The following is a 27,435-nucleotide window of genomic DNA, read 5'->3' as shown; positions in this document are numbered from 1 at the left end:
GGGACACTACTTCTCTTTGTTCTTTTCGTGTGCCTTTTCCAGCCCTGTGTCCCAAACTATGTTCTGTTCTTAGGTCAGTTAGAGAAGTGAATTTTCCCCTGGGCAGTTACCCTTCCATGTGGCTGTAGGCACCCTGTTCATCAAGTGCCCTGGGTGAGGGTGGGGAACAAGGCCCAGGGAGCTGCTTCTTTGCCCAACTCCAGGGGGTGCCATTCATGCTGTAACCTGCGTGGCTGCACATGGTGCCTCTGCCTGGCAGGTGCCCCCACCACCTCCTCAGCTTGTCTTCATGCCTTTTCTGGAAACTTGCTTCAACAGGAATACACTCTGGCTCACTTGGAGCCCCCAGACTCCCTAGAAGCTGCAGAGGCCGGGATACGGAAGTTTGAGGATTTCTTGTTGTCTATGAAGAACAACCAGAATAAGGTCTTGAGCACCATAGACTCTGGAAACAAGCTGGTAGCTGAGGGAAACCTCTACTCCAACAAGATCAAGGAGAAGGTGCAGCTGATTGAGGACAGGTACTCTCAGCCTAGGGCCAGGGGCAGAGCCAGGAAGTGTGGTGGTGCTGCACTCAGCACCTTGTGACTGTGGCTCCCGGCTTCCCTTCCAGGCACAGGAAGAATGGCAAGAGGGCCCAGGAGGCCGGAGACCTTCTGAGAGACAACCTGGAGCTCCAGAACTTCCTGCAGAACTGCCAGGAGGTGGGGCTGGCCACTTCGTGGGAGATTCCTCCTAGGAGCAGAGCGCCCTAGAGGGGGGAAGTCCTTTCTAGAGTGAATTCCATGAGTGGGGAGCTCTGCACACTTAACAGCTCAAGTCTTTTATCCTCTAGAATCTTTGGTTCCACAGGTTTTTTTTTTCAAATCAGTAAAGATGTCTTTGAATTTGTCAAGTCTAGGGCAGTATCTCAAAGAGTGGCCTGAGGACTCTCTGTAGTAGAGTCATCCAGGGCCCTGGTCAGGGTTGGCTTGAAGGGCGTGTGACCTGGGCATTCACAGGGGGCCCCTTGCTTAGAGGGGCCCCACACTTGGTTTCGGGCTCTGCTGTTGCCATCTTGAAATTCTTAATAATTTTGAATGTTTCCATTTTGCACCAGGCCCTGCAAATTATGGAGCTGGTCTTGGCTCTAATTAAATGCAGACTCCAGGGCCCTACTTGGGCCCAGGTGAATCAGAACTTAAGGGATGAGAGAGAGTAGCATTCTCAACAAGCCTCCCAGTTGGAGAACTGTTGAGTTAGAAGGTCCCAGTTCAGCCTAGGGCAGGCTGTACAAGGAAGGTCTTAAGCCTGCACTCCCAGGTCCCTCTGTGAACAGTACTTCCATGTGGAACGGGGCTTTCTCTGACTTCTTTCTTGCCCCCATCCTCATACCCCTTTCCCCTCAACCCAAATGACTTTGCTTTTGTCTACCTCTGCCCTTGGCACAAACCAGGCTTGGTGTGGTGCCAGGACATCTGGGGAACATTGAAGGCTCATCAGAGTTCTCTCCTCATTGTTAATTATAGGATCTGCCCTTGGCTTCTTCCTCAGATAACATTTTCTCCGTGTTTGTTAATGATTTCTCACCCTACTGCCAAAGGGTGGATTTATCCATCCACCCAGTAAGCACTCACTGAGTTCCTGTAATAGACCAGGCCCTGTCCTTGGGCCTAGAAACACGGAGAGAAGCATAGATACACCTGGTGTCACACTCGTGGGGAAGACACACCAGTGCCTGTGTTTAAGCCCTGAGACAACGCGGGTTAGGTTGCCTGTGCTGGAATTAGGGATCAGGATTGGAGGGCAGTACTCTACTGTGTTTACATTTCTCTCCTTGGCCTTCTCCTTCTGCAGCCAGAGCTGGGCAGCAGGTCCTGCCCTGAGCCCTGGCCAAAGAGGGGCACTTGGGGGCCATTGGACCTACTCTTTCTGCCCACAGCTCACTCTCTGGATCAATGACAAGCTGCTGACATCTCAGGATGTCTCCTATGATGAAGCGCGAAACCTTCACAACAAGTGGCTGAAGCACCAGGCATTCATGGCGGAGCTGGCTTCCCACCAGGGCTGGCTGGAGAACATTGATGCAGTGAGTAAAGCTAGCAGTGGGGGGCTCTGGTGTGCTTCCTGGAATGGGGCTTCACGTGGGGCATGGACACAGTCCAGAAGCTGGCTAGACAGTACAGAACCTGGATGTGAAAAACTTCTCCAAAGAGTAGTTAAACCTGCAGAGCTCCTGGTATATGCAGCCTTCTTCAGCCTGGTCAGAATGCATGCCTCCTTTGGGTCATCTGAGTCTGGGGACCATCCGGGACACTGAGGACGCCTGAGTTACAGCTTCAGCGTCCAGTGCCAGGACAGCAGTTATCTCTGTTTGCCTTCTGTTATCCTCACCCAGGTCCCAGCACTGTCCTGCCCGGGGGCAGGGAAATATGTGAGATGAGCAGAGTGGGCCAGGGACCTGTTGACCCTCACCATTTGGGTGGCAGAAGCACCTGTAGATGGAGAACCAGGGTCCCCTCTGTAACCAGCTTGCCCAGGGGCCCAAGTTAAAATGTGGCTGGAGTTAAATCTGGAAATAGAAAGGGAGGTGCTTTGCCTCTCCTTGTTGTGGCTGTCCAGGAGAAGCAGGCGAGGGGCCACACGAGGCTGTGTCCATAGTGGTTAAGGGTGCAGGCTCCGAGTCAGACTGTCTGACTCCTCAACCTTCCTGCACCTCAGTTTCTTCATCTGTGAAATGAGATAATAACAGTACCCACCCGAGGGAGTTGTGAGCACTAAAGCACTTCGAAAAATATTTGGCAATTATTAGGCCCTCAATAACTACCGACTCTTATTAGCAAATAATATTCCTAGGCCCGAGTCACCTCATACTGTAACCTTCCTAGAAAAATACATTTATGTAGGTGAAAACCAGGTAAGACAAATTCAGTAACTAAAAGATATCCCCGAAGATCAGTGCACAGTTTCTTGGAAGACGATTAAGAGGGTGGAACTCACAGGGAGGTTTCCTGCTGGTTGTACCTGGATGGGTCTTGAATCTTTTTTTTTTTAATTAAACTTTTTTTTTTTTACTACTAACTGGTTCTTGTCTGCAGCTCCCCATACTGCAATCTCTCTGAGTCATTTGCCCCAAACTCACTCTCCCTGGCCCACCTTCTACAAATATATATCTCTGGGGGTGCACAGTCTTTCAGTTGAGCCTCACCTGAGTTCTGTGCAGATCCTTTGCCTCACTAACCTTCCCTTCATTAGCTCTTTGCAACCACCTGGACCAGGGCTCTCCAAGATCACCTGGCATCAGAGGGTGAGCTCTCCTCCTTTCCACACAGGAAGGAAAGCAGCTGATGGAGGAGAAGCCCCAGTATTTGGCCCTGGTGTCCCAGAGGCTAGAAGCCTTGCACCAGCTCTGGAATGAGCTTCAGGCCACCACACAGGAGACAGCCCAGCGCCTCTCAGCCGCCAGGAGCTCCGAGCTGCACCTGCAGACCCACGCCGACCTCAACAAGTGGATCAGGGCCATGGAGGACCAGCTGCGGTCAGACGACCTGGGCAAGGATCTGACCAGCGTCAACAGGATGCTAGCTAAGCTGAAGGCACGCAAGTGGGTTGTAGACTGGGGGTGTTGGCGTGGAGGGGGTCTCGGGAGCAAATCTGCAACCTGAAAGTGAGTACTTGTCCTGTCCTCTTAGCTGGGCTGATTTTAATCAGGCCTCCTGGTTCATAGCCCAGCTCCTACCCCTTTGCAGCAGATAAGACAGGCAGGGATCCAGATGGGGTAATAAAAGCGTGCACGAGAAGTACAGGACAGAAACTCAGAGGAGCGAAAGATGAGGTGCGGGTCAATCCAAGGAGACTTCTTGGGGGAGGCTGAGGTCAAACCAAGCCTTTGAGGATGAGTGGGAGAGAGGATGATAAAGAGGACAAGGGGCTGCCCAGGTGCCAATGCTGGTGCCAACACTATCCCCTTGTGGCCCAGCGCGTGGAGGACCAAGTGAACGTGCGGAAGGAGGAGCTGAGGGAGCTGTTTGCCCAGATGCCCTCGCTGGAAGAGGAGGTGGAAGGGGAAGACCTGAGCATTGAGAAGCGGTTCCTGGACCTTCTGGAGCCCTTGGGGAGGAGGAAGAAGCAGCTGGAATCATCCAGAGCCAAGCTGCAGCTCAGCCGGGACTTAGAGGATGAGACGGTGAGTGGGCCGCAGCTGTCCTCCCCTGACCTCCAGCAGCTGACCCGGCAGCTGCCATCAGGGTAGCTGGCTACTGCCCAGGGCAGTTCTTGGCAGCTGATGTCTGGTCATCTCACCCCCTTGTCTCTTAGGCTCTTAGTGATGATTACATTAAGTATAAAAGTAAGCCAGTGCCTTCTGAGGTAGCTCACTCACAGACTTTGGGGCCAGACAGAGTTGGGCTCAAGATCCAGCTATGTTTCCCTCCCCCAAGGGACCAGGAGCAAGTTATTTGGAATCTCGATTCAAAATATCGAAATGCCCCCATATGACAAAACCCTGGTGGGGTGTTGGGAAGAACCAGGGAGACACAGGAGGCAGAGCTCTGTCTGACCCACAGTGACTGTCATCAACTACCCTCTGCCTTCTGGTCTCTGCAGCTCTGGGTGGAGGAGAGGCTGCCTCTGGCCCAGTCGGCCGACTATGGCACTAACCTGCAAACTGTGCAGCTGTTCATGAAGAAGAACCAGGTGAGTCCTGTTTCACCTCGTCAGTCCCACCTGCCCCTGCCCCGCCCCAGGGCGAAGGGCCCAGCCCTGACCTGCAGAAGGGCCCTGACAGCAGATTACAGATTGCTGTTCTCAGTGATAGCTATGGGGCCCCTGGTCTGTGTCTGTATTCCCAAAGCAGAAGGAGCAGCTTTGGTGATGGCAGAGAGAACGTGGGGAGGACCATAGGGGTTGGGGCAGGGAGGGAATGAGGGGTTGGGGGCCATTTGGACCCAGCAGGACAGAGATGAGTCCAAGACTCAGAGGCCTGGGCCTGGGGCTTAAGGTGCTTTACAGCTTCTGTATTCTGTGGCCTCCCTGAGAGTAGGCTCATAGCTCCTGGTGTCTCTCTCATCACTGCCTTGACCCTCTTCCAGGGCAAACGTTGGCCTAATGGGTCTCCTCAGGGTAAGTAGCTCCCTGTCTTCTGGACACATGAGAATACTTGTGGGGCTCAAGCCCCATGAGGAAGCTGCTAAACTTGGATTCTGAGCCATTGGAACAAACATCCATTGGCTGTTCTGCTTTCTTAGACTTGATTGCAAACTTCCGTGGCCCTGGTCAGAATCCTGGAAGCAAGCAGATGTACTTCCTCTGTATCCGGTTGCAGGGGAAGCCTGCATCCCTCGGGAAGGCCAGTTGCATGGGGTCATGGTCTGGCCTCCATGTCTGGCCAGGGGCTGGCCACATCCCTGCTCTTGGGCAGGGAGTCCCTCCTGCCCGGTCTGCTCTCTGACTCTGAAAGTGGAGGCAGCTGCAGCCACAAGCACAGAGAGTCTGAGAACTTACCCCAGAGAAGAGCAGCGTGTCTCAGAGTGCCAGTTGGTACTGCACCTCCTTGGGGAAGGAAGGTCACATCAGACAGTATTTCCTTCTCCCAAAATATCAGCAGCCAACATCTGCTCACAGAACCCAGCAACTGTGCAAGGGCTGGAATGAATTCTATTCAAAGAGGTTTCTTAAAAGTGCCCTTGAACCCTGTGCTTCCAGTTGGCATGGTCAAGTCACCAAGCCTCCAGTGGCAGCATGTGGGGAATGGAGCTCGAAGGTGGTACAGGCAGGGATTCAGCTAAAGGGGGAGGCTGCTGGGAGACGGTATCCTCGGGGCCTCTAAGTTTCCTCAACTGCAAATGAGCCAGCTCTAATCCTTCCAACACTGAAGACTTTAGCCTCAGTGAGGGTTATTGCCAAATGACTTTCAGCTCCCCTGGCTGAGGGCTGCTATTTCAGGAGAAGGGCAAGACAAATATGGATGGGGTTCCCCTTAACGAGAAAGCAGACATAATCTCTTAGAGGAGAGTGTGGCTGCCCCAGTAAAGGCTATTTTAGGTTAGCCTCACTAGAGCTGAAATCCCACTTTATCATTTCTTCTATTGCAGTGGTCAGTGTGCATCAGAGTCAGCCAGAGGGCTTGTTAAAACGCAGTTGATCAGACTCCACCAACCCCCCCCATCTACCACATGAGACCTGAGGGCATAGCCTGATAATGTGCATTTCCATCAAGATCCTAGGTGATGCTGATGCTGCTGGCCTGGAGCCCCACATTGAGAACCACTGCTCTAGTGGCTGTCATTGTGACTAGGATAGAACCTGCAAGGTGCCACATGAAGGGTTCTCAGCTCTGGCTGCACCTTAGAATCACCTGGGGGGCCCTCTAGACATACCATTGCCTAGATCCCACCTCAGATCAATTAATTAGGATCTCTGGGGATGGGGCCCTGGCTACGTCTGTTTTCCCAGATGATTCAATGTGCAGCCAGGGTTAAGAACCACTTTCCTGCATGATCTGGCCCCTCCCCCCGACCTTGAATCTCCTCGTATCACTTTCGCCCTCCTTCACTGTATTCTAGCTCTTCTGGCCCTCCTTGTGGCCTTTGGACAGTCCAGGCTTGCTTCCACCTCAGGGACTTGGCACCTATTCATCCCTCCTGCCAGCAGCATCCATCCCCCAGATCTTTGTGAGGTTGTCTCCTTCCATCCTTCATGTCTCACTCAGATGTCATCTGCTCAGAAAGCCGTTCCTGACTCCCCCAGCTAATGTGGCCACCACCACACCTCGGGAGACCATCCTCATCTTTTTGGTGTCTGTTCCTCATCGTACCTGTTACCTACACCCATTCATTTATTTATATGCTTACCATCTGTTTCCTCTCCTAGAGTGTAAGCTCTATGAGGGCAGGGATTTTGCTTATCTTGTTCCCATATTGTTCCTAGAACCTAGAACAGGGCCTGGTACATCAGAAATAAAAACTGTGTGTTGAATGAATGAAGTTAGAGAAGAAGACATCCTAAGCACGCACACTGCACAGGAGCCTAGAAAGAATTGCTCAAAAGGAGAAAAGGAGAGACCTTTTTAGGATACCTCAAGAGGTCATAAGATCTCAGGGAAAGGAAAGAGGCAAGTGGCACTGACGCCGGGGGTTGTCTGAATACAATTGCAGAGACCACGGGAAATTGTCAGACTTAAGATTCTGAGCATAAAGTGTAAAACTCCATTTCAGCAAGTTAGGTATCTTATGGGTAATGCTAGTTCTATGTATGTAAATGGTGACAGTCACAGTGCTGCCTACGTGTGCTGCTCTTGTCCCCGCCCTCCAGACCATTTTAAAGGCCATGGGAAATTGTAGAAAAGGAGATGGAGTGTTAGGAGCCAGCAGCCCACATGTAAGAAGCAGTCAGATTAGGGCTTCTGAGACCCAGAAAGCAAGTGATGTGTCACAGCCCCCTGAAGAAAAAGGTGACCCAGTCTCCAGGGTGGGAGGAACATGCCATTTGGGTGACCGCAGGCTCAAGCAGGAAACAATACAAAGCTTGCGAAAGATTTGAGAAATAGAAACAGGGGGAACCAAAACAAAGTCTTAAACTCTGAACAAAGGGCAGCTGTCAACTTTTGATTTATATGGAGTAAAAGGTGCTAAAGTCAAATCTCAAGAGGCCATTTAAGAATCATTTTCCTCTCCTTCACCACGTGAAACTAAGAAACCAGGCTCTGCTGAAGCAGGAAAAGTAGAGGCCGGTTAAGAGCACAGGCTTTGGGACGGAGAGCCGTGCACTCTGCCTGCCACTCGCTGCCCACAGGTACTTGACTGCCCTGTGTCAGTGTCCGAGCGCCTATCTCAGGAGATTACAGGAGGGTAAGAGGAGAATGAGGTGGCGCGCCTCGCACGGTGCCTGGAACTATGGTTACAGGCAGTTTTGATGGCCACACCTGCTCTGCTCAAGCTTCCCCAAGTGGTTCGGGGTGAGAGATGCCAGGGTGCGGCCCTGGGCTGCCCGCTGCAGGCCTGCTGTGCCTGGTGCGAAGGCCAGCCTCCGAGCCCTTCCCCTCTGGCTGCAGACGCTGCAGAATGAGATCCTGGGCCATGCACCGCGGGTGGAGGATGTGCTGCGGAGAGGGCAGCGGCTGGTGGAGGCGGCCGAGATCGACTGCCAGGACATCGAGGAGCGCCTGAGGCACCTGCAGGGCTCGTGGGGCACGCTGCAGGAGGCGGCGGCCGGGCGGCTGCAGCGCCTGCGGGAGGCCAGCGAGGCACAGCAGTACTACCTGGACGCGGAGGAGGCCGAGGCCTGGATCAGCGAGCAGGAGCTCTATGTCATCTCCAAAGAGACCTCCGAGGTTGGCTCGGGCAGGGGGTACCAGGCTGGGTGCCAAGATCAACTGAGAGGGAGAGCTGGGGGTGGGCAGCCGGTGGGGGGAAGCTGTGAGGCCAGGTGTGTGAGGAGTGAGGGCTTGGGGCAGGTATATGAGGATTCTGTGCAGATGAACTGCTGTGGGAGGGGCAGAGAGGTTAGGTGGAGGGGTCTCTAAAAGCTGGGATGATTCTGGAAGTTTTCATGAGGACAGAGGTTGGACCTGAGTCTGAAAGGATGGATGTCAGATAAGAATGAGGGCGTTGAGAGGAAGGTAGGATGTGGGCGTTGCTGGGAAACGGGAGTAGCAGGAAGGGACATGCACATTTCCCCGAAGGGTGTTCCACGAGGCTGGCTCTCCCCCGTCTTGGGCACCTCCAGGAGCTGGGCTGTCCCCTGGGCCAGGTGAGCTCACACCCTGACAGTCTGCTGCCTCCTAGGATGAAGAGGGTGCCATCGTGATGCTGAAGCGGCACTTGCGGCAGCAGCGCGCGGTGGAGGAGTACGGGAGGAACATCAAGCAGCTGGCCGGCCGGGCCCAGGGCCTGCTGTCTGCCGGCCACCCTGAGGGGTGCGTGTGCCTCCTGGGGTGACTGGACCAGATCATGAACACCAGGCCAGGGGCCCCACCAACTAGAATCCCTTCAGGTCCAAGTGGGAAAACAGAAGCAGTTTTCCCAAAACCATGGGTTTGAGAAAACTGCTTTCTGGACTGCTGACTGGCACAGTTTCTTTTTCTGTCATGGTTTTGTGTGAGTAACTTCAAACAGGGCTGACCGAGGCCTCATTTGCAAAAAGATCAGGAAGTGGAATAGCAAAACTATCCTCTTGGTGAACAGGGAATTCCAATCTTTTGAGGAGTTAGTCTTCAGTTTCTCTTAGCATAGTCTAATTTTGCTTTTCTTTTTGTGGTCCAGAAGGTACCTCAGAATCTCACACTGTCTGAGCAAAATCATTACATAGGAGCAAAGGTAGAGAACCTGTACTCATCTAAACTGTTCAGTTATGTAGGTTCTGCATAAATGCAAGCCCATTGGACCAGACACTGCAGGCTGCCCCCAGTCCTCAATTGCCTTTAGGGCATCCACAGCAGTCACCCCAGCATCTCCCAAGGAGCCCGAAGGAATGAGCCTCTGGTACTACACATCCCTTCCTGAAGAGCTAGGCAGGGCCTGCTGCTGGTGGAGCCTGGCTCAGACAGCCCGCCTTCCTCCTTCGAAGAATAGTGGAGAAGTTCTCCATTTTCACTTGTCTCTCTGAGCTTCCCAGAGTGAGAGGCAGGAGCAGAAGGCACCCCCTCCAGGAGAGCACATTTTGTCATCCCCTGAAGCATCACAGTCTAAGAGATGGTTCCTTTTCTCTTCAACTCTTCCCCACAAAAAGTCACTACCATTTCTCCAAAGCTGCACTTCGCCACCCATCCCTGCCAAGTGGCTGGGGAGGAGGAGGTTGGCTCCTCCGAGCTGGCCTCCCTGGGTTCTCTGTTACTGGCTCTGAGGGCTTTCTTGCTTTGAATTCCAGGGAACAGATCATCAGACTTCAGGGGCGAGTGGACAAGCAGTATGCAGGGCTGAAGGACATGGCAGAGGAGCGCAAGCGGGAGCTGGAGAACCAGTACCACCTCTTCCAGCTGAGGAGGGAGACAGATGACCTGGAGCAGTGGATCGCAGAGAAGGAGCGGGTGGCCTCTTCTCCAGAAATGGGGCAAGACTTTGACCACGTGACTGTGAGTACCCATGGCCACTGCTTGTTTGTCTTCTGTCATTACGTGCCGTGCGCGCGCACACACACACACACACACACCCCTGCCAGACACAAAGTGCCACAGAGATGTGGGCATCCCCAGTGTGAGCTCAGGCACCCTGGGGAAGGTGTGAGAGCCTGACAAGTGCCACCTGGGTGAGTTGGCAGCTAGTGTATGACACCACCGCACCCCTGAGCCTCGATAACCGATTACCAGGTTTCTGTCTATCCCCATCCAGCTGCTCCGGGACAAGTTCCGGGACTTTGCTCGGGAGACTGGGGCGATTGGGCAGGAGCGGGTGGACAACGTGAATGCCATCATCGAGCGGCTCATCGATGCAGGCCATGCAGAGGCGGCCACCATCGCCGAGTGGAAGGACGGGCTGAACGAGATGTGGGCAGACCTGCTAGAGCTCATCGACACGCGCATGCAGCTGCTGGCCGCCTCCTACGACCTGCACCGCTACTTCTACACCGGCGCCGAGATCCTGGGCCTCATCGAGGAGAAGCACCGCGAGCTGCCCGAGGACGTGGGGCTGGATGCCAGCACCGCCGAGTCCTTCCACCGCGTGCACACGGCCTTCGAGCGGGAGCTCCACCTGCTGGGCGTACAGGTGCCTTCTGTCCCTCCCCGGCTCTCCCTCCACATCTTCCCCGTGACCAGCTTCCTGGGGACCCCTCCTGGCTTCTAGAGGGGAAACCTCTGAACAGGCACCTCCTTAGAGAGGCAACAGCTCAGGGCAGGAAGGCAAGGAGCAGAGGTTTTCAGACATCCTTTAGCTTCAGAACCAGTTTTTTGAACCTTTCCCAAAATCCAGTGCAAAAATACCTTAAAATGCAATTTCTTTGGTTATCAAAGCTTTACAGTATAATAAGCAAATACACATGGAGTGCTTTTCTAGCACCAGATATTGTTCTAAACAATATATGTGGTCACTGAATCCTCAGCCACCCTCTGAGAAAGGGAATAATATTGTTTGCTTTTTCTAGATGAGGAAAGTAAGGCATGGAAGGGTAAATAAGTTGCCCAAGAACTTGCAGCTAGGCAGTGGTGCAGGATTCAGATCCTGACAGTCTGGCTATAGATTCCACCAGGCTGTTTAGCCTTTCCATGTGGGAGCTGGAGGGGGCCCCAAGAACTGCCTAGTCTCCCTTTTCCCATCATGGGGTGCCCCCTGAGACACCCCCACAGGCCCCATAGGGTTCTGCAGAGTTTAGTGTGATAGAAAGAGTAAGGGCGAGGGGCTCAGCTGCTAGGGGCTCACCGGGCTTCCAGTGGAGCAGGGAGAGATGGGCAGGGCTGTGCGTCCTGCACTGACCCAGCAGGGTTTAGGAAAAGAACACCAAAGTAGATTGTGCCCCTGGTTCACCGGAGAGGAACACCGGAGATTGTGCCCCTGGTTCACTAGGAGGGGACCGCCTAGGGATTTGTCCTCCAGCTGAAGGTGCCTTGGGGGTGCCAGAGCCCCTGAGACAGGTGCAGCCCCAGCAAGGTCTCAGGAATGAGGCTTTGCTGCCCTGCAGCCGGCCTCAAACAGGAGGCAGCAGCATGCAGAGTGGTTACGAACAGGGAGTCAGGGGCACGCCTCCAGTCCCAGCTGCACCGTCTCAGAGGTGAGTGGCCTCGGGTCAGTCACTTAGCCTCACTGTGCCTCATTTTCCTCATTTCAGAAACAGGGATGAATACAGTTCTTTTTCATGGAGTTGTTGTAAAGATGAAGAGAGTAATAAACATCAAGTGTTCAGAACAGTACCTGGTATATAGTTACCCTTATCATTGCACATCAAAGGGTACAGAGCCCCCCTCACTCCCAAATTCTCATCAGAGCCCAAGGAGTGCTATGGGTCGACAGAGGTGCCAAAGCAAGGAGCCTTCTCTCCGGCCCCCAGTGGATGGGAGCTGAGGATCCTGCTTCCAGCAGCACCCTAGGGAAGAAGGCCAGGAGGAGGCAGACACCTTCGCCTACCCTAGGCCCAAGACGTGTCTGCCCGGGGAGCAACATCCAGTTTTGCCCCTTCACAGGTACAGCAGTTCCAGGACGTGGCCGCCCGCCTGCAGATGGCGTATGCTGGGGAGAAGGCAGACACCATCCAGAACAAGGAGCAGGAGGTATCTGCTGCGTGGCAGGCGCTGCTCGATGCCTGTGCCGGGCGCCGCACCCAGCTGGTGGACACAGCGGACAAATTCCGCTTCTTCAGCATGGTCCGAGACCTCCTCTCCTGGATGGAAAGCATCATCCGGCAGATCGAGACCCAGGAGAGGCCCAGGTGAGGGGAGGGACATCCTCAAGGCAGCCCCACTCCTGGCCCACTTTGTCCCAGAGGCTGGCAGACCAAGGCCTGGCACTGGGGGTCCTCCCTGGAGACATAGTCTTGGATGGTGGGTGCGTTGGAATCCCCAAGGGGCACCCAAGGCTGGGTCCAGGCAGAATCTGAGTGGTTCAGCTGCTACTAAGAGGACCAACCATTTCAAAGTAAAGAAGTAGGGAGGGTATAACTCAAGTGGTAGAGTGCATGAGGTCCTGGGTTCAATCCCCAGTACCTCCTCTAAGAATAAATAAACCTAATTACCTCCCCTCCACCAAAAAAATTAAGAAAAAAAAGTAAAGGGAGTCCTGAAAGTGACATCTCTCGTTCAGGTTGATGAGAGGGGCAGTGGCCACAACTGGTGGTGAAAATAAGCAGTTTACACATCCAACACTGGTCAGGCCCGGAAGGGGTCACTCTTCCCCCAGCATGGGCACAAGGGGGCCATTCTCTAAAACTCAGGGAGGAGCTCAAGCTCATTGCCCATGAGAGGTGGAGGCAGGCACGTGGGCAGGGATCAGAGTCCACTTTGTGTCACAGTAGCAATTACTACTGGCCCATCCCTGTCCCTCTGCCTGTCATGGTGATCAGGCTTTGATATTTAACATCTTTATTGAGCTGTAGTTTACATACCATACAATCCAGCCATTTAAATATACCATTCAGTTGTTTTTTGCATAGTCACGGTTGTACAACCATCACTACAATGTAAGTTAGAAGATTTTCATCATTGCAAAAAGAAACTCTGTACCCCTCAGCAGTAATCATCCCCGACTTGCCTCTCTTCCCAGCCCCTGGCAACCAGTAATCTGCTCTCTGTCTCTAAATTTGCCTATTGTAGTCTTTTCATATGAGTGAAATCATAAAATACGTGGTCCTTTGTAACTGGCTTCTTTCACTTAGCACAATCTTTCCAAGATTCATCTACGCTGTAGTATATGTCAGTACTTTGCTCCTTTTTGTTGCCAAATTTAACATTCTCAGGCTTCTTTTGCGGTCCCTGCACCACCTGCCCATGCCCTGGCCGCAGACTAAGGGAGGACACTAGACCATCAGTGTTCTTGCTAAGGCCTGGCTACTGGCAGAGGACTGACTTCCTGGCTGGCCGGAGAGAGAGGAGGGAGTCGGGTCAGACTTCCAGGCAGGTGGGGGGCAGGAGATTCTGACTGGGACTTGGTGTCAGATGGGCCAGAGTAGGCCAGAGTCACCCAGAGTTTCCTTTTTCCCCAAACTCTCTCCCCTGCCTCCCTGTCCCCCTGTCGTCCAGGGACGTCTCCTCAGTGGAACTACTCAAGAAGTATCACCAGGGTATCCGGGCAGAGATAGAAACCCGGAGCAAGAACTTCAGTGCCTGCCTGGAGCTTGGAGAGTCCCTGCAGCAGCGGCAGCACCAGGCCTCGGACGAGGTGGGAAGGACAGCGGGGCAGAGATAGACCCTCTCCATGTCCTCGCCTTCACTTCTGCTTGTTGGGAACGAACCTGTGGGCCATGGCTTTTCCTAGGAGGCTCATCTTTCACCCATGAGGCCTCAGGGCAATGTGCAGGCCCAGAGATTATAGCCATGCTAAACCTATTCGAGGAGCTGGCCACTTTGTAGGGAGAGCAGGCTCATAACCCACCTAACCCCCACAGGTATGCATGCTTTGGGACTGGCAACACCTGCTTGCTGGGTAAGGCACATTTTAACCTCAGAGAGGTTAAGTAGCTTGCCCAAGGCTGCACAGTGGTAAGTCACAGAGCTAAGATTTGAAGCCAGGTCTGTGTGACCAAGCCCAACAGGCTTTTCAGATCCCCTCCAAGCATCATCTCAAACCGGGGGAAGGGTTACTAAACCCTGAGCCATCTTCTCTTCCTGCAGATCAGTGAGAAACTGCAGCAGGTTGTGTCCAGGAGGAAGGAGATGATGGAGAAATGGGAGGCCCGCTTTGAGCATCTCAATATGTGTGAGTGCAGCCTGGGAGCCAGGAAACCCTGGGTGGGGTGGGGGGCAAGAAGGAGGGGTGATGTCACATCATGGTGGGTTTTCCCCACTGTTAGAGAAGAGCCCCCCACAGCACCACTCATCAGCAAAGATCGGGACCAAGGGCCTCGGGGCCCTGCAGAGAAGACCCAGTAGACACACGGCTGGAAGCCCACCTCTGGCCAGCTAGCACCCCTCCCTGTCCACCCTCCGCCTCACCTACCCCCTGCCTCCCACTAGGCTGGTGTCCCTGTAGAGCTAGGCCTCCCAAGGGATCAGGGTAAGGCTCTGGTGCATCTCCGATGTCTGATTTGAGGAGTGTGGGGCACAGAAGGAACTCTGTCCTCCACAGCTGGAGACAGGAGCGGTGGAGAAATCCCACCACTCAGGTAGGAGCTACAAGCCATGAAGACCTGGTTGCCCCATGGCTGCTTGTGCATGTGATAGCCAAGGGCTGGGAAGAGGGCACTCCAGGCAGAACTGTCCCTCAAGTGGAGTTGTCTAAACTGCATTCATTTCAAAGCAGAGTTTGTCCTGATGCGGTTTTAAACTATCACTGTCAATGGGGATGACGCAGGGGCTCCGTGTGGACATGGGGTGGCTTCAGGTAGCAGGTCACCACTGAGCAGGGTGTCCATCCACGGTTCCGGGACACCGGTGAGAGCCTCCTGCCTGGCCGCCAGCTCTGTGTCTGTGAGCGGCCCCAGGGTCTGGGCAGGAGTGGACTGCTGGGCGCTGACAGACCCCTGAGCCTTGCGGGTGGGTCTGTGGCTTGTTCTCCGTGGCAGTGCTGGAAGTGTGCCAGTTCTCTCGGGACGCCTCTGCGGCCGAAGCATGGCTGATCGCCCACGAGCCCTACCTGGCCAGCCAGGACTTTGGACACACAGTGGACACTGTAGAAAAGCTTATCAAGAAGCATGAGGATTTTGAGAAATTCACAGCGGCCAGCTGGGAAGAGCGCTTCGCTGCCCTGGAGAAGCCCACCACGGTGAGCTGGGAGGCTCGGGCGGCAGGCAGCCTCGCCTTGAGATTACATGAAGTCAAAACCTCTTAGGCAGTTATAAGGCACCTGCAGACAGGGTAAAAGGCTGAGCGATGGAGGAGAGTGGGAAGGAAGTGGAAGTGGGAGAAAGTACTGACTTTTGAACACAAAAGACAAAGGGGGATAATACCAAAAGGAACAAACCCCAGGTGTGTCAGGTACAGGGAGCCTCTTTCGAGAAAGGTTGAGAGCAGGTTCCCCTCTGGCTTCTCTGACCACCCCCACCCCTCCACCATTTCCTCCCCTAGCTTGAGCTCAAAGAACGCCAGGCCCCAGAGAGATCCAAGAAGGAGACTACTGGGTAAGTGCGGGGAGGACTTGGCCTGAGCCCTGTGCCGGGGGTTGTGGGGTGGGGAACGGGTGAGATGGAGGAGGAGGGTGCTTTTCATCAGAAGCAGGCCCCCTGATGTTTTAATAATCCACATGTGACTTCTCACACCTGGGCCACGAGTCAGAGAAATCCAGAATGTCTGGAAGGAGCTGAAAGGGAGAGAAGAGCTTTCATTTCCCCCAAGTCCTGGTGGCAGGCAGACCTGGTGTGGGATGAAACGTGTGGAGGGTGGTGGCTTTTGCAGCACCGCCCCCGCCTCCCCGCTCTGGGAACCCGTTGAACATGTGCCCTGGAGGCCATTCTGCACGGAACCGTGTCCATTCCTGAAGCATCTGCCTTAACTTTCAGGTGCAGGCAGACTGAGCAGCCCTTTATGCCAGGCTGCAGGCTCGGCTTGTGTTCCCTGGGGAGGAGGTGGGAAGTCAGGCCTGGAGGTAGGCTCCAGCCTCTGAGAGGTGCTTGTTTCTAAAGCAGGGCTGTGTCTTCCGTAGGCCTCAAGAGGAGGAAAGCGAGACAGCAGGGGAGGGTCCCCGAGGTCCCCATCGACCAGCCACCAAGACACCGTCCCTGGTCAGTTTCCCTGTCTCATTTGTCTAGTTCCTGAGACACGGGGCTGCCAAAGCCCGCTACTCCCTAGTAGGCTCAGCAGGGGCAGAAGGCTGCAGCGGGCACGTGCCGCCCCCACCCCCAGACTCCTTCCATCACTCTTCCTTTTTTCACTTAGCTTTTCTTAATTCCTAAAATAATTCCCCTCTTCCCTCCAACCCAGAAGAAACTGACATGCCAGCACACTGACATGACTCTCTTAGTTTGGTTTTATCTGGTCTAATAAATTTTATTGTAAAAATACATCACCATTTACATCAGGGGAACAGTTTATACAGGGAAGGATCCCTTTTATACACTTTCCCTCTAACACCATCCTTAACTCAGTACCCCCTACACACACACAGACAAATGGACCGTTTGGTCTCACCTGCCCCAGCCAAGCATTTAGGGCAGTGAAGTGGGGACCTTCACCATCTAGTAGATTCCTCCCTCCTAAGCAGAGCCCCCTCCCCCTTTGCACCTTCCTGGCCTGATGCCTATGGGTCAGTGAGTTGGAGATGGAGATGGAGCTGGTTCTGAGGTAAGAGCAGACTTGAAGGAGCCCTTCAGGAGTGAGGGCGAGCCCCAGGGCTTCTGGGTCACCAGCCTCCAACTTGTAGAAAAGAAGAGTGTGTGGGGGAGGAGAGGGAGGAACCCAGACACTCCCACTGCCAGAGGCCTGGGCACATGGCTTCAGGACCTTGCCTAGATTAGATCCCTTAGCTAAAAGGACCCAGGGGGCCTGTGCAGGGAGCCTGGGAGGCTGTGACCCAGGTTTGGGGGACATGTCCTGGGAGCGGCTGAGAAGAAAGCAATAATCCAGCATGTGCCTTGCATGGCTTGGCCACTGCCTGTGTACCACCTCTCCACGTGCCCAGGTGAGCTTGCCTGAACCTTTGAGGGTTCTAGGTGGAAATCTTTGGTACACAAACCACCCCAGAAAAATGGACAACACTGAGCAATTCCTGTGCAGAATCCTGTCAGATCTAGATTTCAGCCCTTCCCATACTTCTGAGACACACACACACACTCACACACTCACACACTCACTCACACACTCACTCACTCACACCCTGAGCTGCCTCCAGCCGTGCCAGAAACCTCCCTTTCTGAGCTGCACCAGCCCTTCATGTCCAGCAGAGGGCATTCCTGGGCTCCTGCTGGAGGGTCTCTCTCAAGAGTTCCCTCTGAAGTTACCATCATCGCATGTGGGGGTCTCTGGGGGACTTCCCCTTGGTCTGGTTTTCTCAGAGACAGCCCCCACTGGAAGGAGAGAACTCTGGGGGCTGGCACAGACTGTGGACACCAGGGCTGGAACTGTCCTTGCCACCTGCGCTTCGGCTGTGCGTCCCTATGTGTCTGCGTGCAGTGGTGTCCGAGGTCCATGGGTTCCTTTGTGACCGCCTGAGTGATCCATCCAGTGTTTGTGTCATGTACGTCTGTGCAAATGTAATTACATGTGCATCAGAGCCGCCCTCATCTGACACCCGAATGTCACTGGGTTTGGGGGAATAAAACCTGCTTGGACCTGAGTGTCTCTCTGGAAGGAGGGAGTGAGCCCACATTTGAGACACTTCCCAGAGAGCCAGCCACTGTGTCACATGGGGAAACTGACCTGTGCTGGGTCCCAGGAAGAAACCAGATGACGAATCAAATGAACACCAGGCCTGAGGCCTCATGGAAACTGACTGCTTCTTCCTGCTGCTCCTTTCCAAGCCCTTTGTTGAGTTGTGAGGATCCACGAAACTCCGAGGGAGGGCGGGATACCTAATTGGTCTTTGATACGAGAAGAAAGGAGAATGGGTCCCACGCAGGTTGGGAAACCTTTACAAAAACCACAGGCCTCTCTGAGGAAGGCCAGCCGTCTGCTGAGCCTTCTCCCTGGGGTAGGCCTGGGTCTGGTGGCTCTCCTGCTGTCCCGTGTGTGTGGTCTGGTGTTGGTGCTCTATAGAATAGATCTGTGTGCTGTGGCTTCACGTGGAATCCATCACTAGTGCATGCCAGCTTCCTGCTTGGGGGAGCAGACAGAAGTGGACCAGATGCCTGAGCCCGTCTGGACCGCTGCACAGCACGGGGCTGCCACCCTGCCAGCCCTGCCTGGTTCTCCCCTTCCCGGGTCTGTGTGCACACTCAGGGACTGGAGTCCCAGTCCACGCATCTGGCTTTTCCGCAAGCACACCTTTGTATAATCCATTGCCTCTATCACCTCTTAACCTTTCTCTTACCTTTCCACATTAGAGCATGTTCTGGTTAAAAAAACCAAAACATATATATATCTCCATTATACAGGTAAGTGGGTAAAAGTGCATGAGGCCAAGCAGAAGAAACAAGGGATCACAAATGGCAAAACTCCTGGAGTGGAAGTCAGGACATTGGGTTCTTGTCCTTAATTCTGAAAAGTTCCTGCATGACTTTAGACAAACCACCTAATCCTCCAGGGTCTCTTTGCCCTTAAAACGCTCTCTCTGCCAGATCACAAAAAGTCCAGAACGTTCTGTTGTGAACAATGTACCTACATAAAGGAGGGAGGCTGGGAGAGGTGGGTCTCCCCACTTTCATCCCGTCCTCAGCTGTAAGGAACCTGGTTCCGGAGTAAGGCGCCAGCTGGTGTGAGGCTGGAGATGGGAAAGAGGTGGTAAAGGGCCGAGGTGTTTCCTTTGTGTCTGTCTGGGGAAGAGAGGACGGCAGGGTTAGACCTCTGCTCCTGCCACGGCCAGTGCCCTGAAGATGGCCCCAGGGTATGGGAGGGGGCCTGGCAGCAGGCTGGGCCCTTCCCCTCCCCTCACCCCTCAGCCTCCACCCTGCGTCTCCCCATCATCCTGGGTGTGGCTCTGGGGAGGGCTTGGAGGTCCTGCACAGCATCCTCATCTTCTAGGCTCTGGGAGCTCAGAATCCTCGGTGTAACACTTGCGGTGAGATCCTGATTGTTGAGATGCCGAGGCTGACTTCATGGAGAACAAATGGTGTTGCAGAGGATCCCCCCAGCCAGTGGCCCCGGGACATCTGTGCACCGTGCCTGTTTCCTGGCCTCTAGTGGGAGCTCTCCCAGCGGGGCTGCTGTGATGATGAGAGTGACGCTCCCGAAAGGGACTGGTGCTCCGAGGGGCTGTGACAACAAGAAAGAGTCTGTCTTCCGGGCTCACGTCTTCCTCCAAGCCTCAAGGCTAGATTTCCCTGTGAGGCAGGGACTCTGGGGTGAGACCAACTGCCTGAGTGCCGTTCATGGTCAGGCCTTCATCAGGTTGTCAGGGAGAACTTACCCAAGTGCAGCTCACAGACGTCACTCTTCCCTTGACCTTTCAAGACTGCCAGGAGCTGGCTTCCCTGAGAGAGGACTGGGCATCTCATGATGGGTGAACAGGGGGAGTCCAAACGCCTGGGCCCCTTGTCTCTCCCTTCCAGAGTCTTAGAGGTTGATGTGACTTCAGGAAAGTAACCAGTGCTTGTGAATGTGATGGATGGTGCCCCAGGGCTGAGAGGGTACTGGGCTATGGCCAGGTCACCTTTCAGCCAGTGCCTGCTGGCTGCTGCTGCTGTCACCTCCTTGTCACCTGCCCCCAGCAGCAGTCTCCCCACCAGGAAGCCTGCAGCTTTCGTCGGCCACCAGAGGCTGGGCTCTGATGTCCTTGAGGGGAAGGGGTGTGGGTGTGGAGGCAGCAGCTGTGTTTCTTCTTGCCTGAGCAGGCTTTCCCAGTCCTTCCTCCCCTCCCCCTGTGAGGCCGAACCGAGCTGCTGGTTCAGGCATTTTGCAGTGAAGGCACATCATGTGTTTGTCCATAATGAGTAGATCTGGCCTGGAAAGAACGTCAGTTTTCCCCTGAACCTGGGCGTGTCTGTCTCCCCAGGATGCCTGAATCAGCATGGCAGGGCTGTGTCTGCCTACAGTCTGGCACCGCACCCTGGTACTCCAGGCTCCCTGGAGAAACTGGCTGTACGCTCTTTCTGGACATCTGTCCACCGCTGGGTGTGCCCAGTTCTCTGTGCTATGGTCCGACTGATCTTCCTGGCCCCTCTGCTCCAAAGGCTCCTTAGTTTGTCCTCGAAGTATTGTTTCAGAGCATCCTAGACACTGATAGACCCAGGATGGGACTCAGTTAACATCGGAGGCATCTCAGAAATGGGGTTTGAAGCTGCTAGCTTGACCGCTGGGTGTCAGATCTGGATGAGGGAGTCGGTGTCTTCTCTTTTTAGTCTAGTTCTGAGTGGCTGGCTCAGAGTCACCAAGAGATCAAGCAGCCGCCAGCTCCTCCAGGGCAGGGACCCAAGGAGCCCAAGCCAGTGGTGGGAATGGCGAAGAAGTTCCTGATGCTGTGGACCAGGTCTCCCCTCCCTGTCCCAGGGGACCCTGCACACTCCCCTCTCCTTTCCCCCTCACTTTACCTGGTGACTCTGCACCTGCTCTTGTTGTCTCCCCTGGTTCCCCCGGGGGTCATCTCAGCTGGGTCTCGGCCCCTGGGGCACAGTGCTGAGCCACTCTCCCCACCCCACCACCAACCCTGGGGGACCCTTCACTGCTCCAGCCTCAGCTCCTCCCTCACTCTTTCCTCTGTTCAGCAACAACTTCTGTTTTCTCTTTAGTCGTCTGTCTCTGCTCACCCTAAGTTGCCATCTCTTCATCTCTTTGACTGCTCTCAACTCAGTGAACCATCTCTTTGTCTTCTCTTGCAAACAGCTATCTTCTGAGCAGCCTTCCCTACCTGTCTGCTGACAGCCCATCTCACCCAGAGGGTGAGAGCCCAGACATCAGATGCTGGATGGAAGGAAATAGTTCTCAGCTGCAGAGACGGCCAGCTTCCCCCACCCCACAGTCTCAAAGGGCTATTTGGTTGGCCATTCAGCAACAGTTTGGCCTCAAGCTCCTCTTCTGACCCCTTTCACGGGTGGCTCTGCCATGATCGTGCTGCCTCAGCCAGTCAGCCACATGTCTCACATAAGCCAGACTCATCCCATTTAGACCGTGAACCCCATAGGATAGGCCCCTCTCTATGGAGCAGTGGTACCACCCCTTCTCTTGCAGCAGGGTTTAGAAGGAAGAGCAGAGTCTGGAACCAGACAGATTTGCATCTGCAACTCGCCATTCACTAACTGTGACTGGGGGCGAGTTACTTAATTCTCCCGGTCCCTCAGTTTCCCTTATCTGTAAAATAGGGATAGTGATACCTGCCTCGCAGAAAGGGCATGAGGATAGGAAAAAAAGAATGTAGGTGGAAGATCTGGCGCCCAGTAATTGATAACGTCTTCATTTTTTCCTTCATTTTTTTCCCTTCATCCTTCACTGCAGTCTTTCATCTTAAAATAAACACTCTCCATATGAATTCTAATATCCATTGCCAAAACTCTCCCAAACCACTCTTCCTGGAGTGCCCCTCTCTGGAGGCCCCCTTTGCACACACTCTGGGCTCAGTCCTTGTTGCCAGGTAGGTGGACAAGATCATCGTATGTCTGTGCTCAGTCTCTGGGGTGCGTCAACATGCCCTGGTTCTCATTTATCAGCATGTCCTTTAGAGAGAAGCTCATTTGTGTTTCCTTGTTTGTTAATGTATCTGCGTTCACTGAGCATCTTCTAGAACCTCCAAAAGACCCTTTGGTCACACACCAGGTTATTTTCTCCTGGGAGCTGGAGAGATAGTTGTTTGTGAGCTGTCCCTCTGCGCCACCTGCTGGCTGGGCCTGGAAATACACCTTCAACACCTTTAGTCCAGGTAAGAAATGTACCCATCCTGCCCCTCTTCCCTTCACTTTCTTAAACCTCCTTTGGGGAGAAGACCTCTGCCTGTTTCCCCTACCCAAGCTAGTTTCCTAGCAAGGCAGGACTCTAAAAAGTCAAGCTTATGAGACTCTGCAAAGACTCTGAGGTGGCTATCTCCTGTCCGTTTAACTACAATCCTGTAAGGCTCTCTTGTCTGTCCTTCCCTCCCCTGATGCCACCCCCCCCCCCACCCGGGCAGCCAGTACTGCCTGTCCCCTGCCCTTCTCTGACATTGTGATCGAGGTAGTCTGCACACACACACCCACGTGTCCCCCAAACCAGAGAACCTGGCTCCGTGCTTATTCCAGGCCCTGTCCCTGGGCCATTCTCTCTCCTGCTGTCACTCGAGCCACTTATGGTCAAGTCTCTCTAGCAGTCCCAGCCTGACACCCAGAATTTCCTCCAAGTATCTGGATCTTCCTTTATTCAGAGTGTCCCCCCGGCTCCTCTGGGTGATGGTTGTAGGCTGGGCACCCCTCGGCAGTGTAGGTGTAATCCATGCGTCTTCCTGATGGCCTGAGGGCAAAAGCAGCAAGGCATCTGCAGGACAGCAAAGAGGCAAGAAGGCAGTCTTAGCTTATCTCAGCTACTCAGGGCCTTTTGGCAGAACCTGCCTGTCCCTGCAGCCAGCATCCCCTCCTGGTGCTCTGCTGTCCACAGTTCCCTTCACCTGTCGGGCAGGGCAGGATCTGTATCAGAGCATGGTATGGTTCCAGGGACTGCCCCTCCTTCCCCAGCCGTGACCCCTCCCAGCTCTCTTAGAAGATGCCACAAAGCATATTTACCCCTGAGGCCTATACAACAGGGCCTTTTTCCCCAAACCATACCCCTGTCTTTCTCCTCTGTGTCCCCTCTCCCAGCCCAGGAGGGAGAAAAGCCCTGCCAGCCCTGGGCCTGGGAGAAGCAACTGCCACCAAACACCCCCACCTCCCACCCTCTTTCTTGGCTCCTTCTCCTCAGGCCTCGGCCCTCAGGGGAGAGGGGAGACGGTACATTGTAAATTGTCTCCACGTGAACAGTCAAGAGCACAGAAGAGATCTATGTATACATTGAAAACTCCCATTTTCCAGAGCCAAACCATGACCTGGCCATTTAACTTTTGATTACACTGGTCTTGGCCTCTGAATGTCCCAGCCAGGGAATGTGGGTTAGGTGCCCATGAGGAGGAGGCAGAAGAAAGGTGAGATTAAGTTGGGAGGCAGTCCTGGAAAACTCCACCTGTATTTTCAGGGGAGAGTTCCTGAAAGGAAGAAGCATGAAAATGGAAGTGAAGAAAGAAAATATGTTCACACAGTCCTCTAGGAAAACCATTCCCAGGAAGATAGAGGCTGAGTGAGATGGTCGAACATAGCTGCCCAGCATCTGCTGCAGCATCTTCCCGGAGGCCCCAGGGCGGGTGCCAGGAGGAGCAGCACAGCCAGAGAGGAGGGACATGAAAGGAGGCTTCACTTTCTGCCTTGACAGTCTACCTCCCCCACCTTTATGCCCCAGTCAGAGGGTTGGCCTGATTGGGTCCACAGAAGGACCCCAAAGCCAGGCTTCCAGACCCACTCTGCCCTTTCTGCCCTTCCTCCCTGCTGGAGGATGATCTAGGCTGGGCTGTGGAGCCTCCAGATCCTTGTGGTCAATTCTGGCTCATTGCTGACACTCAAAGATTTAAATACGGCAAGATGGATAAAGACAGATGTGGCCCAGCCACAACTCTCAAGGGGCTCCAAGACAGGAAAAGATGAGAACCCTAAAGATGGGCTAAAATCGCAGGACTATCCAATTCTGAAGTACATGCTCTTAATTGTCTCTGTTATCTATTGGCTGTGTGACCTTGGGTAAGTCTCTTAACCTCTCTGAGCATAGATTTTCTCATTGATTGAAGGTTTAGACTAGGGGTAGTGGTTTTCAAACTTTCCCAGCCATATTATCCTTTCTTTAAGTGAGATCTTATGGGAACCCAACATAACTGTTTATTGAACAGTCCTAGTTTGATGGGATGCAAACATGACCAGCTTTACCTTTCTTCCAACCACTGCTTTCAAACGTCTCCATTGAGCTTCCCTTCCCATTTCTTAGTGCCATCTCAGGCAACCCTTGGTCCTGTTAGCTGTTTGAAAGTCTAACCCATCTGTTTCAGTTTGAAACTTCACTCTGATGTCCAGTATGGAGCCCACATCCTCCCATTCCCCGTTTCTCTATTATCTTGGGTTTAAGGATCCACAAGGTGGAGCACAGGGTCTGCTTTTTTCTGGCTCCTCTCCAACACTTCTGGGCCTCCATCTTCAGTTGGGGCAGGGAGTAGAAAAGGGGGCAGTCTCTTTACTGCCTTAGCAGCTTTGGTCCTCCTGGGCTGTCAGTGCCCTTGGTCCTTCAGGTGTCCAGACAACACCTGCTTGGGGGCCTCTAGGACCCTTCCCACCTGGTGCTGTAATGTCTCCAGCAGTCAGGCCTTTGAGACAGAGTTCTGGGTCTCCAGTAGGCTGCCTTCCTTGGTGCTCATTTGGCCCATGGGAGACCCACCCATTCTTGCTCCAGCCAGCATTCTTGCACTGCACCTGGAGGCTAGCTGACCCAATCTGTTGTGCCCTCTCTTCTGCTGCAGGAGGCAAGAGGGTGAATAAGCAAGAAGGTACCCAGTTGGGGAACGGGAGGTCTGCTTCTGCCTCTCATGGGCACCTGACAATACAGCACGTGGCTTCACTGGAGGCCCCTCACTTGGCTTGGGCAAGGGCTGGGAGCATCCCACTCTCCACAGGGAAGTGCAAGGAGGTGAAAGTCGCAGGCCTTCCCTGTGGCAGAGACTCCTTAGGTGGTGGTTTGCCACCCCTGCAGCACACTAGAGTGCATGAAAAGCTTATTAAGAGATACCAATGTGCTGACCCCACTCCAGGCCAGTTAACACAGCATCCTAAGGATGGGTCTTAGGCATATAGTGTTAAAGCTCCTGAGATGATTGAAACAAGCAATGTCCTTCAGCATATCCCTGCCAGATGACGAGGCAGGAGCAGTTAGTCCTGCACCATGACCCGGGAGGGCCTGGGTCTCCCTTTAATTTCCATATTGTTATTTCTGCATTGTTTCTAACTTCTTTTGTGGAGGTACTGGGATTGAAGCCAGGATCTCATGCATGCTAAGCATGTGCTGTACCACTGAGCTATACCCATCCCCTGGGCCTCCCTTTAGAAGGTGGTAGGGGAGACTTAGGGCCTGGTGCCCTTAGCTTTGGGTTTTTAGACACAATTGGAAGGTACCAGAAGAGTTTCCATACCACATCGTAGTACAAATGTTTTCCAAACCTGTCTTAGAAGCAGAACCCTTTCTTCATTTGAAATCTGGCCAGAGCCCATGTGTACCTCAGTCGAAGTTGGAGTATCTGGCTGAAGCAGGAGTGGGGGCCTAGAGCTGGGCAGTGAGCAGTACCAGAAAGCCCCTGGGTGAGATCCCCAGGCAGGCCCCTTCAGCTCACCCTCTGGGCCTCCTGTGGCTGTTAGACTGGAGATGGGGTACTGGGAATGGAGCCAGAGACCTGGGCAGGGTCTAAGGGAAGCAGGCAAGGTGGGTACCCACAGCAGGTGGAAAGAGGGCTGGGAGAGGCACAGGAGAAAGGAACCATACTCAGGTGGGACCTGCTGACTTCCCAGTTCTGCAGAGTAGCCACTCCTGGGTCTGAACCCCCAGCCAGGTGTGCTCCTCCCATGTGCCCCTGAACAGGGGGAAGAAGAGAGGCCGTGGCCTCAGGACCGGCAGCCGCCACCCCTGCCAGAGCTGCATGAGGAAGGGCAGGAGGAGAAATCCAGTGCAGATGAGAGGCCAGCCACAGAGCCCCTCTTCAAGGTCCTGGACACGCCTCTGAGTGAGGGCGACGAGCCTACAACACTGCCGGCCCCGCGGGACCACGCGCACAGCGTGCAGATGGAGGGCTACCTGGGCCGCAAGCATGACCTGGAGGGGCCCAACAAGAAGGCATCCAACAGGTGTGCAGGGGAGGGGCCGCAGGGCACGAGGGGAGGGTGGGCAGCTCCCAGGGACTCCACCAACAGATCCTGGGCAGCATGAGTATGTTTGGGGGTGAGGGTGCCCCTGCCTCTGGTCTGAGAGCTCCGGGGCACCCTCTGGGCCGGCCCAGAGGCTACTTGGCTTGATGGAAAAAGCCTGTCTTTAGTTCTGGTCCTGAATTCAAATCTTATAACCCCGTACAAGTGATTTACTCAGGCTCTCACTTGTAAAATGGGGCTGAAGATGGTAGCAGGCCTCTTCCGTGCAGATGCCTTGCCTGGTGCAGAGCAGGAACTCAGTGAACACTAGCTGTTTACTGAGGGCCAGGTAACAGGTAGGTCTTGGTACTAACAACACATCCTTGACCAAGTCCCACTTTTTACCCAATCTGGGCCTCAGTTTCCCCAGTGGTGAAACAGGAGAGGAGGAGTTGACTTAAATGCCTTTCTAGAGGTTCCTCCCAGTAACTAAATGACCCTGAGGAGTTGTCAGAGGCTATGCCCCTTCCTGACCCTGAGGCAGTCATGCCCTTGGGTGTGGTCTATCCAGGGATCCCTCTACCCAAGGTCTCTGGGGGCCTCTGCCATCAGGCAGCAGTTCGGGGTCCCAGAGAAACAGGGCAGCATCAGGAGGTTGAAACCAGCTTCCTCCTCTTCCTTCTCCCTCCCTCGGTTTCAGGGCCAACTGGCAGCATACAGAGAGAGCGAGCCTAACTAGGGGACCCAACAAAGCTAATTCAAGTTCCAAAAATGAATTTGGGGGACAACCACCCTGAAGAGATTTACTGCTTATGTGGAGAGTCTGCAGGAAAGGGGGAAACTAGCATTTACTAAGTACCTACTATGTGCCGGGCGTTATGTCAGGACTGATCAAATCTTCTTAACCGCCCTGTGATACTGAGGTTTCCATTTTTCAGATGCGGAAATGGTCTCAGAGAGGCTAAGTCACTTGTCCAAGGCAGGATTTTACTCCAAGACCAGCTCCTCCTTAGCAACTGCCTTACTTGGGCTACAAGCTCAAAGAAGGTGGTGAGGGCCAGAGGAAAGACCCCAGAGCTGGTGTCAGAAACTGGGCTTCGTGGAATGGCTCTGTAGCCAGCCTTGTATGGGTCAAGTAGTCTCTTCAACCTTCCTCCCTATGTGCCCTGCTGGTTCTCCACCTTTCTGCTCTCCAGAGGGAGGGAGAAAGGCAGAAGAGGAGGAAAAAGAGCTTAATGTTTCTCCGCGCTCATTACTGTGAAAGTGTAAAACGTTCTCCATTTGTCAGAAAAGGAGCTCAAGGACTTGCGCTTATAAGCTTACCATTCTTACCAAACATGACCAGTTGAGATGAGCCTTGATTTGCAAAAATACTTTAAAAAGTGCTAGTATAATATCTTGGGCATGTATCATCAAAACAAAATATTG

At 53.9% G+C, this 27,435-nt stretch overlaps 1 protein-coding gene and 1 long non-coding RNA gene across 7 annotated transcripts in view; one reads left to right on the top strand and one right to left on the bottom strand.

Annotated features, from left to right (window-relative positions):
• SPTB (spectrin beta, erythrocytic) overlaps positions 1-27,435 on the top strand; it is a 139,082-nt gene that overhangs the window by 105,877 nt on the left and 5,770 nt on the right. For all 6 annotated transcript variants that reach the window (XM_072963223.1, XM_072963222.1, XM_072963227.1 and 3 more), the window contains 17 exons: positions 319-521; positions 614-704; positions 1,922-2,068; positions 3,312-3,575; positions 3,959-4,165; positions 4,585-4,674; positions 8,030-8,308; positions 8,763-8,893; positions 9,844-10,048; positions 10,305-10,679; positions 12,089-12,333; positions 13,640-13,778; positions 14,231-14,315; positions 15,121-15,320; positions 15,623-15,675; positions 16,197-16,275; positions 25,745-26,007. In XM_072963223.1, the coding sequence (XP_072819324.1) occupies positions 319-521; positions 614-704; positions 1,922-2,068; positions 3,312-3,575; positions 3,959-4,165; positions 4,585-4,674; positions 8,030-8,308; positions 8,763-8,893; positions 9,844-10,048; positions 10,305-10,679; positions 12,089-12,333; positions 13,640-13,778; positions 14,231-14,315; positions 15,121-15,320; positions 15,623-15,675; positions 16,197-16,275; positions 25,745-26,007 (3,056 nt within the window). The remainder of the gene's footprint in view (positions 1-318; positions 522-613; positions 705-1,921; positions 2,069-3,311; positions 3,576-3,958; positions 4,166-4,584; positions 4,675-8,029; positions 8,309-8,762; positions 8,894-9,843; positions 10,049-10,304; positions 10,680-12,088; positions 12,334-13,639; positions 13,779-14,230; positions 14,316-15,120; positions 15,321-15,622; positions 15,676-16,196; positions 16,276-25,744; positions 26,008-27,435) is intronic.
• Positions 17,640-20,894, bottom strand: LOC140696951 (uncharacterized). Its single transcript, XR_012073683.1, has 2 exons — positions 17,909-20,894; positions 17,640-17,732 (listed from the first exon to the last, which is right to left on the bottom strand). It is a non-coding gene; the product is annotated as an uncharacterized lncRNA (long non-coding RNA).

This window comes from Vicugna pacos, chromosome 6, assembly GCF_048564905.1.
Source record: "Vicugna pacos chromosome 6, VicPac4, whole genome shotgun sequence".
NCBI lineage: Eukaryota > Metazoa > Chordata > Mammalia > Artiodactyla > Camelidae > Vicugna > Vicugna pacos.
The sequence above is the reverse complement of the archived record's forward strand: the minus strand, read 5'-3'. Positions and strand labels throughout refer to the sequence as shown.